Source organism: Dermacentor albipictus, chromosome 5 (genome assembly GCF_038994185.2).
Source record: "Dermacentor albipictus isolate Rhodes 1998 colony chromosome 5, USDA_Dalb.pri_finalv2, whole genome shotgun sequence".
Classification (NCBI taxonomy): Eukaryota; Metazoa; Arthropoda; class Arachnida; order Ixodida; family Ixodidae; genus Dermacentor; species Dermacentor albipictus.
In genome coordinates this window covers 121,790,254-121,805,533 of record NC_091825.1, presented here as the reverse complement: position 1 = coordinate 121,805,533, position 15,280 = coordinate 121,790,254, and the positions used below count along the sequence as shown (strand labels likewise).

At 44.2% G+C, this 15,280-nt stretch overlaps 3 protein-coding genes and 1 pseudogene across 3 annotated transcripts in view; 2 read left to right on the top strand and 2 right to left on the bottom strand.

Moving 5' to 3' along the window:
* Uba1 (ubiquitin-like activating enzyme 1) overlaps window positions 1-2,560 on the bottom strand; it is a 56,527-nt gene extending 53,967 nt beyond the window's left edge. Inside the window, exon 1 of the mRNA XM_065443956.1 lies at window positions 2,259-2,560. Coding sequence (XP_065300028.1) covers window positions 2,259-2,363 — 105 coding nt within the window. The 5' untranslated portion in view covers window positions 2,364-2,560. The remainder of the gene's footprint in view (window positions 1-2,258) is intronic.
* Window positions 2,561-2,801: 241 nt separating this feature from the next.
* Window positions 2,802-7,164, top strand: Rpp14a (Ribonuclease P/MRP subunit p14 a). The gene is made up of 5 exons (XM_065443961.1): window positions 2,802-3,026; window positions 4,048-4,132; window positions 4,205-4,281; window positions 6,905-6,983; window positions 7,058-7,164. The coding sequence occupies exons 1-5, from the start codon at window positions 2,959-2,961 to the stop codon at window positions 7,139-7,141; spliced, it is 393 nt and encodes a 130-aa protein (XP_065300033.1). The 5' UTR covers window positions 2,802-2,958; the 3' UTR covers window positions 7,142-7,164.
* A 289-nt stretch (window positions 7,165-7,453) lies between these two features.
* The window catches only part of Nup188 (nuclear pore complex protein Nup188), a 76,000-nt gene continuing 68,173 nt past the window's right edge, over window positions 7,454-15,280 (bottom strand). Inside the window, exons 46-48 of the mRNA XM_065443948.1 lie at window positions 15,033-15,076; window positions 12,706-12,835; window positions 7,454-7,706 (exon numbers count right to left, since the gene is read on the bottom strand). Coding sequence (XP_065300020.1) covers window positions 7,554-7,706; window positions 12,706-12,835; window positions 15,033-15,076 — 327 coding nt within the window. The 3' untranslated portion in view covers window positions 7,454-7,553. The remainder of the gene's footprint in view (window positions 7,707-12,705; window positions 12,836-15,032; window positions 15,077-15,280) is intronic.
* LOC135911624 (piggyBac transposable element-derived protein 4-like) lies at window positions 7,715-11,369 on the top strand (annotated as a pseudogene).

The following is a 15,280-nucleotide window of genomic DNA, read 5'->3' as shown; positions in this document are numbered from 1 at the left end:
ATACAAGACACAGATGACGCTACGGATGATCGTTGTTACCACTCGTTGCGGGCATCGCCGGCTATCCTGCCTGGTGGGGCGTATTAAGACTACTATTTCTAGTACTGCAGCCTCAATGGTCATTGTAGGGAACAACGCCTTGTCCTGTCGTCTTTCTCGTCTCTGTCGTTTTGCGCTGAACAAAGTATTCATGGATTCGCACCAACTAGCCCGCCAACGCATTGTGTTGTAGGGAACAACGTGTTGTATCGATCCGTCTAAATTTAGCGCTTCTACGTAGTTTGCCGCTTATAAACCGCATGGCTTCTTCCTCCCGTTTCTCCATCTAGTACACAACGCCAACAACAACGTCTCCTGGCGCTTCTGCGTTAAATACATATCGCGTAATTGTATGGCTGCTTTGCTTGATGGGTGGCGGAGTGAGCTTTACAGGAGAAACTAGGTTCCCGAGTGTTACAGTCAAAGCTATCACAATGAAAACGTTACTTTATTAGCACGCCATGCTTATCCAGAATTTATTGCCACCAACACAATACAAAGGACGCGAGCTACAGACAGCATGAGAAGATGACTTGTGAATCTGGGTACTTTTTGCACAAGAACAGCACAGGGATTAAAATTGTGCACTGGGTGGCACCAGCGCGAGTGTAAAGAGTCTTTTAAAAAGTAAACGCCAGCGTGATACGAGTCAAATAAGGAAAAAAAGGCCGTGAGCTTGTTCACTCAAAATGCTTCTGCAACATCACCATTGCCAATTTTCACGAACTTTGAGCGGCAGCGCAATTTCGCCGCTGTTCAAGAAGTTTGTTGATGTACTCAACAAAGTAATAACACTAATTTGTTCACGCAGTGATCTTGGCAAGGACCGTGCATAAGCAGTATAGCTGAAAGCACAGCATAAGGGTGTGCGCCAGCAATCAGAAAACGATGTTTTGGTCTATGTACTACGAAAACAGAATCGCACAGCTTTATTGAGGCCTCAGCGCGGAGAACAAAATGTCAAAGGCGTAATGTTTACTTGTCTTGGCATGCCCTGTTACACACCTATAAGATCCGCGATACCAACTCGCAACAAAACAGACCACGTTGCTCAAATGAATGGGGAAATTCCCTACAACAAAAACTAGCGGTTGAGCGTTTCAGGATTCCATCTCGTTACTGAGAGAATGTTTCCTTCACTTTGGCGTTGTGTTGTGGTGCAAATTAACACATACATCCACTGCTAATACATCCAACTGAAACTTCCACTTGACATGACGGTTAGAAAAATTGCACCTCGTCACCGCCCTAAGGCCAACGCGTGCACAAAAAATTTTTGCTCGGCGCGAGGGATGGCGAAATGCGATAGAGCCGACGCTTTCCGTTTTAATTTCTCGCCTTTTCGGAACGAAAACGAAAGCCGACGAAAGCGCAGTCAGCCTGAAACTCTCCCCCGCTCACGGAGCGAAGCGCCGGAGAGACTATTTCTGGAGTGGATCAAATGCAGAACCGTCAGTAACTGCAGACGGGCACTTGTATCCGCTACCGCACAAGCACGCTCCAGGGAGCACCACTAGAACCTAACTTCACGTGACGAATGGAATTCGTAGTATACTTCTACGCCGGTCGGTCGACTGCACAAAATCAAAAACTAAAGAAAACATGCGGCATGCTCTCGCGCAGTCTTCAGTCAACCAGCGACTGACCAAGTGGTGTCAAATATGCTACGTGGCGGGGTTACTCTGCAGCGACGTTTGCAATACGATTTAAAGCTTTGGCCCCGTCACGACACACACAACCGCTTGGCATGCAACGTAAATGGCGCTTGCGCAGCACGGGCCGAGAGAACGCGCCTATTAAAACGTGCGTGCGCGTGGCACGCGCTCGAAGGTGCCACACCACAGCTGCGATTCTTTCCAACCAGGCGGTCGTGTTCTCAGCCAGGCTCGGAAGAAGGCAAACGAATGCGACGCAAGTGCAACTGCCAAGAGCTCACGACGCCGGCTTGCAACTGTCACGACGGCGCTTATCCCGGGCAGAAAAAAAGAAGCGCATGTGCTGAAGACAACAGCATTACCGTGAGCAATGCAATGGTGCAACTTGAGAAGGCAGAGCAAGTAATGAGGCTGGGTGAAGCCGTAACGACTGTAACGACAACCACGAAACTCGGCTGTTCAATGCTGTTAGGCCTAACCGCGTGCCAGTGAGTCGCCGCAGTAAGCTGAAAATGGTCGCAATAAGCAACGATAATTGCTTGCGGCAAGATTTGTAGTACTTACAACTGCGTTTCCCGACGTTGCGTTGCCGGAACTATCCTCGGTCCTGCGTTTTTTTGCCGGAGGGCTTTTGGCGTTTTCAGAAACAGTGTCCTGTGCACAAGACATCTAAATATTTAAGAGCCCGGCACATGAATACAGCATAGGATCAGTTTTGCTTGCACTGTATGCTCTCCCCGACAAGACGAGCGTGCCTTCGCTGCAACTATAACAGTCTTGCGACTGCTACAGCAGCAAAAGCAAGACGCCGAAAGACGGGAGCGGCGGCGTCTCAGTGAAGATGGCCGACTCGCACACAATAGGAAGTAAAAAAAGGCGCGTTTCCGAAGCCAGGGGCGGCATGCGAGCAGCACGTGACATTTGTACGTGAACTAAACAGTATTGAGCTCATAGTTTAAATTATTTTAACATTATTCTTTTTGCTGAATACGAATACAGCTGAGTTAAGGAAACTAATGTTTTTAATACAAAAGGAATTTTACGCAGCTGTGAACTCGCGCAACTTGAGTCAGCTCTAACGCCAGCATCAGTCAATGTACTCTGCGATCCACTGCGATCCAATCCGAAGCATGAACGTAAACAAATGTAGAGTGTACACAAAACTACTCACGTGTTCGACCGAATTCAATGTTTACTTGCATATGAAACCACTGTTGAATGACTGAAGCACGTTTGCCTTAAATTAGTGCGAAAGTCGGTACTCATGGAAAGTAACAAAAGAAAATTTCACACTGTTTGTCGGACGCAGTACGTCTACATGGATGTTTCACTGTAAGTAGAGACTCGGATACCAATACATTGCCTTACGGGTCCCGATAAATATCAGAAGCAGCATGCGATACACTGAAGCGCAAAGAAACAACAGAGAAATACGTTCCTACACGTGATAAGAACAAAATAGGGTGAAGCAATCAGTTACTTTCGTCTGTTGATAGATGCGCGTGTTACGAATAAACCTCGATAATTTTAAAAAGTATACCGACGCGTGCAGCTCATCGGCAAAACATTGCAAGTTCGACATTATTCACGATATGTCTGACGTGCTTATGTGTAGGCCAGATCAGACGGCACACCTTCCCGCCTCTTTGTGGTCTCAATTGGAAGAAAATAAAGTTAGATGCGCATGTTATGTTTGGCGTTTGTATTGCTCGAGCGGTCTCGTGCATCTACACACAGTTTCAGTGAGCATCTTAATTTGTGCCTTATAAATACCTTCTGCTACAAGTGCAGTTCCACTATGCTCAATTTGTTAGGACAGTGGTTACGGCAACGTCGAGCAGTAGAAAACGTGCCATAATTAAGCAAGACAATGAAAACTGTATCAGCACGCCTGCGTAGTACCTTCTCCGCGAGAATTATTCTATAGACGTTTTTGTAGAGCGAGTTCCCAGCCGAATGCATAGAGCCTCTTAATAGTGTGATCAGATATTTCTTCAGCATGCTTATAAAGTTATTGCGAACCTTGCAATAGTGGGAAAGTTGGCTGCGCTCAAAGATGGATGCTCGTAGAGAAATGGGTCCAGGTGGCACAAATCCTGTGGCTTGTGCTAGTCTTTCTGCACTGCTTTGCATGAAATGAACCAACTTGCAGAAGCCAACATTCTGGCTTGCAGTGTAAAGTGAACACTGCAACAAACGTGTGATGCCCTTGCTCCACGTGCCGTTTTTTCTGTCTCGTGCTGTGTTTGCTTGCTTAGACTTTGTGTCTTACCTCGATGCGTCTTAAAGGTACCCCGTCAAAGTTGTTCTTCCTGTCTCAACACGAGCATGCAACTCTCTATTACAATTGCAGCCGTTTTGAGGAGCCCGGTGAAGAAGTTGATGCGACAGTATTCAAGTTTGTGATTCTGCAAGCATTGAAGAAGTTGTATGGTGAAGTAAGTCCGACGATTTTTCATCTTGCTGCTGGACTTTATTCGCAGCATCGTCACCTGGATCTTACCTTGCAGGTTGGTGCGTCTGTTGCAGTGGATGTTCTGAAGTTCAGGGAGTCGGACCTACGAGCTTACTTGCGCGTTTCGTCCAGGTATTTTTGCGAACCTGGCATGCTGCTACAATTAGCTGCATCCTCGAATGATCATTTTTGGGGACACCATTGTTTTGGTATGATGTAGCAGCCCGTGCGCCAGCCCACTGGAGGCATTCTGTTAATCTGCTCGACAGCTGTGCGACTCAAAATTTATGATGATCGGGGGGGAGGCATGCCATTCACATCGTCACATCCACTTCTGGCTTCACCAATCAACAGGCTTTGAAGGTGACAACTACAAAAGTGATTGGTTGAGTTTATGGTTGTAGTTTGTTAGGGGACACACAAAGATCACTTTAGGCTGATGAAGTATTCTGTTGAATTTATATTTGCATTTATTTGGCAAGGAAAGGTTGGTTACTAGGAGAAAAAGTGAAAGCCAAAATTTACCTTTTTGAGTTTTGCATCCAAACTGTGGTGGTGATACGTTGAGTGTGATGTCACAGATTTCGAAGTATACTTGCAGGTTTAGGCCGTTTCCGGGTGGAAAATGTTCTTGGCTCTCAGTGAGGTAGTGTTTACCTTCCCAAGAATCATTGGAATCCAGTTTTTAAAACTGATAACATATGACGCCACGGGAATATAGAGCTTCAAGGTAGCATTGCCACAATTGATTGTTCTGGTTTACCAAACCTCTGCTCATAGTAAGACTTCTTTGGTGTTCCAGAAGCGTAATTTATCAGTTAAGCTTAACTGTAGTGTTCCCTCAAAGGGACACGAAAATTCAAATATAGGTATAAAGACAGCTCCAAACAAACTTAGGAATTTATTCTTCCATAGGACTGGATTAGTGTGACTCTTGAAGATATCTCCCACTTAATGGTAAGCAATCACAGAAAGCAAGTTATTGCTTTGGTTGAACATGACAGAAAATGCAGTATTACCAATTCTTTTGCGTTTTCCTACAGAACAATTAACTGATGCCATCTGTTCATACCTCTCCATCAGTGCTAACTGTAGGAGTGATGAGCACACTGTGCAATGCCCGAGACATCAGAGGCTATAGCAGAACACGACTGCTGGCATTGTCGGCATAGCACAGGAGTCTAATACTACTGCACTGACATGTGCATAAAGTGTCCTTGCCCATTCTCTCCGGCAGTCTGCAATTGTAACTTAGAAACTGCCACCCTTTAGTACAGAGGCAAACATTCAGACCTTTAGGACCATATCCCTCTATCCAGCCTTAACATTTGTGTCCATTTAAGCTAGGACTGCAAAACTCAAAGTCAGCGAGGACCAAAACCAACTTCTCAAAGAGCAACACAGGTCACAATTTTGGAAGAATAGTTTCATGTTTTACTTGTGCAAAGCCAGTCTGTTTAGTGTAGGCATAGGCGTAGACATATGTAAGCGGTTCCAGAAGGCACCAGTTTTAATTATTATTAGTGATGTGGTTCCACATTTCATTATTACCGATGTGGTTCCACATTTATTCTTATGAAGGTTCTTATAAAAGTGATGAGGGATTGCTTCTTTTATATGCCTTTTAGCTCCAGTGAAGACTGCAAGTCGATGCAGCTCTAGCTGCACTGTATAGTTGCAGCCTTCCGGTGCTGCCGAGAAAAGGTAGTGAAACAGGAGGTAGTTCCACTTCTCTTCAATTGATATGGAACGCTGTTGAAATTCTACCAAAGCGGTTCTCAACATGTTCCGAAAATTTCTTTGTGTGCATGAACTTTTACCATGTTATGCTAGAAATTATTGAAGAAGGCGTCATTCTCCGTTCATTTTTTAACGGTGACACCAACACAAAACTTTGCGACTTTCACATGTAGAATGGATGAGAAGTGACTGTGTCTGCCTCCTGAAGTTATTATGAAGTTAGTAGTTATGCAGAATTGAAGTTAGAACAAGTTAGGGTAAGGTGACTTAGGATGGAGTAAAGTGAATGAAGACGAATTAAAGTGGATTAAGGTAGAGTTGTGAAGGACATGTGACAATGTATGATGTCACATATCATGCACATTACCAGTTAATTAGAGAAGTTGTAATGCTTTCGCATTCAAATTAGGCAATGATGCTTAAGTGACTGTCAATTTGTTTTTGTGCCCATTTAAAAGGGCACTAAAGGAAAGAAATAATTTGAGCTGTATGAGTACATTATCCTTCTAAACCATAAAAAGAAAGCCACCTTTACTGGAGGGGAAGATTAATAAGCCAGAAAAGACACAAAAATGAAAGACTGGTGGCATTGCCACCTTGGAGTTCCCACACCAGGTTGCCGCGATGTCGTGGATTTTTATGGCACGTGCTCAGACCTAGTTAATTTACTATCCGGAAAAATCAACCGCATTGTATCCTCAGAGTAAAAAATCTCGTTTTTTTCTTCTTAGCTTTAAGTATTTTTGTTCAGCCACAACCATCCCAATATGAGAAAATGCTTCTAAATATGCGATGTCATGTTGACGAACCGGTGTTGGGGTTTTAGCGTGAACATAAAAAAAAGAATGGAACATTGACCAGAATTTTTTATTCTAATAATGTATCAGTTATTGTAAATTTAATGATAAAAGAGAGTTTTTGAAACAAACTAATATCAGTCAAAACTGATCTTGTGTTTCTCTTTAGTGTCCCTTTAAGCTTTCCTCATTTTCTTTTTTCTTTCAACTTCCTGCAGCAACGTGGTCAGGCTTTGGAGTTCACTGACCTTGACTTCCTGCTACAATGGAAGGCCATGTTCCTTTCGGGTGTACAAGGTATTACGACGCTGTAACTTTAACGAAATCCCACTGCATAGCTTCATTGTGTGGTGTTCTCTTCTCACTTCAAGGTTTCTCCCAGCCTGGCCTCACTGAGTGTGTCAAGCTCACACTACCAGCATGTACCTGCCGCAGAAGTGACTGCTGATGAATAAATACTGTGCCATAGTGAACCAAATGCAATCTTCAGGGCTGGACTGCAAGGAGTGTGTTGTACCAGAGACTATAGAGCACATCTTGTCCATCTGCCTGCAGTATGCCATGGAAAAGTGATCATTGGCAGAGCATTGGTACTTGGCACAAGGTTTTTTTTTTTTTTAAGCACACCCCAGAACCTTCAAGAAATGTTTCTACTGGTCATTTTGAATAGTTGTGTGTACACACACACACTACAACATACACCAAAACGTTTTGAGGCTGCGACATTGGTCGCTACCATCAATTGAGCATTCAACAACAAGAGCAAGAACACGGTCTAAAACTTTTCATTTTATCTTATATTACAAGTATAAAATATGTACAAGAGAAGGCAGTTCTTTTCTTTCTCCACGTTTGCAAGACTAAGTGTCACTTGAACACCTGCTCTACAACGTCTATAAATGTCTGAACCAAGGCCCACTCGGAGACTGGGTCCAAGGGCGGGGTCTTTGTCCTGGACGTGCTTGGTGAGCCCTGGCCACCTCGCCGCAAATGTCTCTGCACTTCAGCCTTGATAGCAGCCTAAAATAAATAAATAAAAAAAAGGTGGAGCAGGAAAATGCACGAAGGCAGAGTTTTATCACACTCTTGAATTTTATCACGCAGTGAATGCTTTCTCACTGAAATCTCTATCTACTGAGCCTGCCTTCTCATTTTGCAGTCTCCTGACACGCAAAACCTCAATTGCTGATAAAAGTGACCAATTTAGAAGCTAACCAATTAGTTAATGAAGTTAAAACTGATTTTAGTGGCTGCTTCATAGTTACTGTGATCATGCCTGCCAGGTGTGACCGGAGCACGCATAGTGGATATCGGCTATTGTGTGCACGATTGGCATCAAGCAGCAGTAGCAACAGCAAGTGTTAATGCCATGCTAAAGCTTTTCATAGCAGACTTGACAATTCAAAATTATGATCCTATTTAGGCAAACACATTTTTATTGACCCACTATGTTTTCAAAGCATTACAGTTAACCCATTGGCTTCCGCGGATCGCCGGCCGCACCGGCTGAGGCCAAAGTCACTTTGGCCGGCGAATCGCTGGCCGCTCAGGGTATGGTTTGTTTTGGGTTTGTTCAATAGATGGCAGCACAACACAACTTGTGTAGTGATTGATTCATGTGTTTTCTACCAGATGGACATAGTTGTCCACTGTCTGAGGTCAGTTTTGTTGTTTTTATCGACAAAAAGTTCGCACTCCTGTCTCTTTCCAAACATGGCGTCGCTGAGAAAGCGCACTTTGACGGCGGAAGAAATTCTCAATCTTGTGTTCGAGAGTGATGACGAGAGTGACAACTGCGATGAAGAGGATGTTGTGTCAGGTGACGAGAGTGACTGGATTACGGACAGTGACAGCGACAATGAAGACAACTTGTGTTTTGCACAAGATCCGTGCGACTCTCGGCCACCATCTCCGAAGGCGCGAAAACTAGAAGACTGGCAATGGGGAGCAGCTGACACAGTGGAAAAGGTTGTGAAGAACACCTTTTGTGGTCAACCGGGCATCAAACGAGCCACCCAGCTACAAGTAGGTGCAAATCCCAGAGCTCTGGCAATGTTCAACGCTGTCCTCGGAGACGAAATTTGGAGCACCATCGCATTACACACAAATGCCTTTGCATGCGAGAAACAGCGCTTGCATCCCGATCCCAGTTGGCATGAAACAACACCGGATGAAATGAAAGCTTACTTCGCTATGTGTGTGTTGATGAGCCAAGTGAAAAAAAGCACTATTCAATCTTACTGGTCAACAAGAGCTGTTATAAGCACACCATTTATTGCTTCTGTGATGTCGAGGCAGTGTTTTTGGGCACTCAAAATATCTGCATTTCTGCGACAACTCTCTCCCTCAAAGTGGAGATAGGCTGTGGAAGTTGCGCCCTGTGCTCGACCACGTACTGAAATGCATTGACACAGCCCATGATCCGGAAGAGTGTGTGGCAGTTGATGAAAGCCTTATGAAGTTTCGTCGTCGGCTCTCCTATGTCCAGTTTAACCCCTCGAAACGGGCAAGATTTGGCCTTAAGCGCTACAAACTGTGCGAGTCTTCAAGCGGCTACTGCCTGAAGTTTTCGATTTACACAGGAAAAAGTGAGAAGACTCCAGTTACCGCTCGATTGTTGTGCAATGAGGCAGTTGTAATCGACCTTCTAGAAAAACGTCTGTGCGATGGCCACACAGTGTTTATGGACAACTGGTATTCTTCGCCATTGCTATTTCGCCACCTAAAGGAAGCTGGTTCGAATGCTGTTGGCACAGTCCGCCTTCACCGAAAGAACATGCCGAAGGATTTCAAGGCGAAGCTGCAAAAAGGCGAATGCAAGTCCCTCTTTGCGCAAGGCATCATGGCCCTCACTTGGCAGGACAAACATCAGGTCACAATGCTGTCGACCTGCCACAGTTCAACTGGTCTCACTGATACCGGAAAAAAGGGTCGCAAGAATGGCTTGCCAGTTCTGAAGCCGCAGGTTGTAATCGATTACAACCAAGGCATGGGTGGAGTGGATCGCGAGGACCAACAACTGGCTTCCTTTCCAATTATGCGAAGATACGCCAAAGGCTACAAGAAAATCTTCTTTTATATTATGTTGATGTTGATATTATGGACATCGCTGTTTATAACAGCTACGTTTTATCTGCCAAAGCATCAGGCAAGCGGCTCCACTACACAGACTGGTTAGTAAACCTCGCAGAGGAGATTCTCGAAGCGGCCGTTTTGTCCCAGTACCATGATCGACGTAAGCCGCCTGTCGCGGTTACACCAATGCGGCTGCAGGCTTCTGAGTGGGCTCATTTTCCTCGCAATATCCCACCAGGCAAAATCAAGCAGAATCCATCAAGGCTATGCTTAGTCTGCAAGACACACGGGAAAAAGTCGGAGAGCCGATGGGAATGTGAAAAATGTGAAGTTGCACTTCATATGCCTGTGTGCTTCAAAGCTTTCCATACACGCAAATCATATTAGGCGGGATGATGCAGCGAGCCCTTCTGAATAGAATAAAGTAAATTTTGTTTCTCTACGAGGTGTGCAGCAAAATTTATCGCCTTATGAAGGAGTGGCTCCATGCCCAACGCGCATTGCCTTTTTCGCGCGGAATACCAGGCAGGAAACGCGGCGGAGGATGCGGAAGCCAATGGGTTAAACCTCGATATAGCGAAGCAGGTAAAATTGACAATTTGCTTCACTACATCGAAATTTCGTTGTATTGAAATTCGACCTTTTATGCAAATAAGTACAGCCACCAATCAATTTTTCTTACACGAAAAGGGACTGCAGAATGTTCCGAATTATCGGGCAGCGGGAAAAGCTAATTTCAATGAGAAAATTCATTTTGATGAATTCGGGAGTCGGCGATGAGTGATACTGTTTCATGCCACGGTGACGATATCTTCACATCGGCGGTACGAATTAAGCGAAGCCAGCCACGCTTTCAAGTGCGCTGTGCCCCCGCAGCTGATAGCGTCGCCTGCACTGCGAGGATGCTATCATGAAAAGCGCCGGCAGCGGGGAGCAAATGCTTCATCTGCCTCTCGCACCAATGGGTCACGAAACCTTCGCACACTCTCACTCGCACTTAAAGCAAACAGTGCGCTGGGTGCGATAGGATCTTTGCACTTGGACTTGTACGGAACATGATGCGGCTCCACTTTGCCGTACGCTCTTGTTGCGCGACACGCAATTTAAGAGGTGCGTTTGCAAGCAGCTGCTTGTAACTGAATAATTTGACCATCTGCTTCCGCGAAAGTTTCCATTTATTGTCTTGACATTTCTTTGCGGTGGCAGTGAAATTTCGTTATATTGAAATCCCATAAAAACACACTTCGTTATATTGAGGTTGTAAATACATGGTGTTCTATGGACAAGAGGTCACAAAATGTTAAATATTTCATTATATCTAGGTTTAACTGTATAAGGTTGCTTATTTAACCTGGCAAAGTCAACACATTTCACATCAAAATAACTTAAAACAATATGTTCACCTTTATTTCTGGCCATGGAGATTTATTTGTACCAAAAGAAAAATATATGTGAGTTTAAAATCAATTAGTGCAGTAATTAATTAGTAACTCGTTTTCTGAACTATCCACAACTGCTAACCACAACTGTAGAACGACAGACAGCTGAGCTAGTTGGTAAGGATTCATTATGCAAAAAAGAAATGAGGCGTGCAGACAGGACACAAGAGTAGAGAACACACGGCGTTCGTGTTGTCCACTTCTCTACTCTTGTGTCCTGTCTGCACGCCTCACTTCTTTTTTGCATAACCACAACTGTAGTTTCACTCCAGCTACTCAGGTATATGACTTTGCATATAAAAAGATGTGCTGGGCTTTGTGGGGTTAAGCAAGGCAATCAAGAATTTTGGTTTACTTAAAATTTTTGGCTTCCGAGGTCGTGGAGATGCAGCGAAAGACAATCCTGGACATTCATAAGGCATGGATGCTCAAAACGTGGCCATGTTTGGTATTTAGGCTGCTGTGTACATTGATGGGTGCTACTACTACAAAACGGCACTGGCAACTAGGTCACCGCAAGTTCTTTGAGTAGCACGGCATAAAACTAGGCCAGGTCAGGACTAGGTCAGGTTTGCGGCAATTGAGTATTGCGCATATTACATCTGCTTTCATAACTCTTCTTGGTGAACATGAGTGGGTCTGCGTATCTGTTTGCGTTAGTAGCCACACTTTCACTTTGGGCCATATTCAACGCCGACCAATAATCTAAGGAAAAATATGTAGTCTCATGGACTTTTATTTTGATTTTATGTTTCCTTTCAAATCAAGAAATAAAGCTACAGCGCTATCCTAACATACTCATTCTGATACCTCTGTAGCCCGAGTACAATACTGGAAGGCAGCGGCATTTGCCACTCGAAGGCAGATGCATACAAGCTTCCACCAATGGGCGCGCACTCTAGACTGATGTCATGAGCCGGACGGTCAGTGACCCTGCTGTTGGTGGGGTCAATGGGCTGAGCTGTGTCACGGGAACTTGACTGAGTTGCATCAACAAGACCATTTTTTTAGTTGCAGAGGCCATGCTCTGGTCATCTGGGCAGGGCCTATCCCGCCTTCTTAAGTTGTACCCGACTATAGGTTTGCTAATCGAAATCTTCCACCGAAAGGCCATGCAAACTATGGGCGGCAGACAACTGAATGGCATAAAATTGTCTCACAATTCCTAGGAAAGACTGGTATTCAAGACATTTTATATATTTTCTTGCTTGTGTTTACTGCTGTTTTCTTCTTCTTCTTGCACTTCTAAATTTGTCTGTCCAGGCTCATATTTATCATGATTGTGCAATTCTCTACATAACCACTTTGTTCAAGTGTTGTTCTAATTATGTTTTTAATAAACATTATAACAAGCAGTCCCATTAGAGTGATTCACTCTGGAACCTCTTCCTGTGCCTTGTTAACCACGGATAATGTCACATTTGAAACTAATGTATGGAAATTGAAGCTTGTACACATTTCTCTGCTCAAGAGAGCCACGAGTAGAAAGAGGCCAAGCTGCTTACCATCTCGCCACTAAACGTCCTGGATAAAAGCTGCTTGTCATGGAGGGCAACCGCTGGATGCAGTCGATACAGCAGGGCCTGGCCGAGCGCTATTGACAGGCTCATCTCCAGGGTGGCGAATTCCACAAGCCTGGATGTATAGACAAACCACAGCTTTCAATTGCAGCCGTTCAGCGTTTGGCATCTGCGACTCACAAAAGCTATCTCGTTTAATTTTGTGATTCTAAGACAAAGCTTAGGCTGGAGCTGTACCAGTGACGAGACAGGCACACCCAGCCAGTCCCCTCCATGCTGGTACTCCAGCCCAGCCAACCAGCACCTCAGCAGCAGCCGAAGAGGACAGTCCAGTAGGTGGACATTTATAGAGCACCTACCCTGTGCTGCCAATGAAACATAGTGCACCAACGACACTGACTGGCTGAAAGCAGTGATTTAAGCTGTCTGAGAAAACAAATAGAAGACACCTATATGCATGCAAAGCGACATGCTCTTTCTCTGCACTGTCTTTGACTGTTTGGATGTAAATGTCTTCCAGCATTACTTCAGATCCAGTGCTTGTTGAACTTAGCCCAGATTCACTTTTAGCCACAGACGGCCATTTACACTGTATGCTGGTCTGAGCAGCACATCAAGAAAATGGAGAGGAAATTTTGCCCTCTGCTACTTCACGCTGTTTTTCCACCACTAGTGGAGAAGAGGCCATGGCAGCACAGGCAGTGACGATGCTTTTTAAAGCTGCTGGCTCTCGATTCCCATGTAATACAGTTCATGATGGTTCATGTGTCAACAAAAGCACCGTAGCAGCCATCATGTCTTCTGCCTATTCATATTTTTGTGATCTGTGTTTCTTCCATGGGACTTTGCAAAGAACTAGTAAAGACTCTTGACTAATACTTACGTGCTATTAACCTGCGCACTCCGAATGTCCGTCAAAAATCGTGTTTTACCAATGCCAACTACTCCGTGAATATTCAGCACACAATTTGCACAGCTCAGTTGATGTGCACAACATGCTTGTTTTGTCAATGTGCTTTATTCAAGTCTTACGTTGTCCTCTCTTTTTTAACAAAATTTTGTTGGGACAGCACACCTGTCTGACTACTTCAATCTCCAGTGTATTATGTGCTGTTACATCACACTTCTGACGGACTTCTCTGAGGAGCATGCAGGGCGTCGGCAGTAGTGAATGTTTCTCCGCTACTTCAGAACGAAAAAATCTGATCAATTCGTCTTACGACAAATAATACACGTGTCTGAGGGGTTTCAAAATTTCCAGACAAAGTTACCGAGGCAAAATCATGAACTCTCTAGCATTCAAACATGGCCATGGAAGATTCCAAGCACACCATTTTGTTACCAACACTGAACTTCCCCCAGCTCACCCAAGAGCATTTAACCAGAATGAACTAGTAGCTCCACAATGTGTGCAGCTTATCTTTTGTCAGCCTTGCAAAAATTATGCGAGATCGTGCTTTATAGGACCAGCTTTGGGCAAATTTGCGAAATGTGTTACCAGCACAAAATGAAATGAGACACAAAGAGCAGACATATAAATGCAAGTGTCTTTGCCGTCTTTGTGTCCCATTCGATTTTGTGCTGGCAACACATTTCACAAATCTAGCAACCAACTAGCCTGTAACAGTACTACCTTCAGGCAAGCTAACTAATCTGTGCCACAATTACAGCAGGCTGCATATGTGGCTAAACTTGGCCCATCTACTGCATGCAGTTAGATTATTTGTGCCAGCTAATTAAACCATTAAGCATCTGACAAATATATGTACAGTACAGTTAACTCTTAAAAGGAATACTTAGCTAGCATTACACCCAATATATATAACTGAAATACTTCTACATCATCGAATGAAAATAGATGGCTGATGTTATGCATTAAGCTTACATCTATGCATTAAAAATGAGTCTGTACACCTTCATGCCTTAATGCAGCTAAACTGGTAGTCAAATATCAAGTGGACTTTCTCTTTAACAGCGGACCACACTGTACACGGTCAACCACATACGTATATGAGACACAGGACCCATGACCAATGTAAATTTTTTTCTATTAAGGCACAGCACATTTAATTTAATAGATCACCGTGTAGGTTGCAAAAACTACAGATTTAAACTCTGAGGATATGCATGCAGGCGTTGTGCCAATTCAGCATTTTCTCAAATTCTGTGTCCTGTAGACTTTTGTGGTTGACCATACATCCCTGTAACACTTTATAGGAATATGACATATCTGTCACAGGCTGCACACTCCATTGGAAAAACCCTTCGTGTTTGTTCTACATGGGAATAATGCTTAGAAACGCATACATTACCTCTGTTGGCGAGGGCTCCCAGCAGTGGATGGTTGCCGGTCGACCTGTGTCAGAAAAGGCATCAAAACAAGAACTTAGCCCAAAAACTTTAACCTAAGGAGCCCGTAATATGGGGCAACAAACTATGAACCAGGTTTGACTATACTAGAACAGCCATATTGCGCAGTGTGGCACCATGTGTTGGTTTAACTAAACCACCACACAATTCTAAGAAATTTGATTATTTCTGCATACTACTCAACTATGAA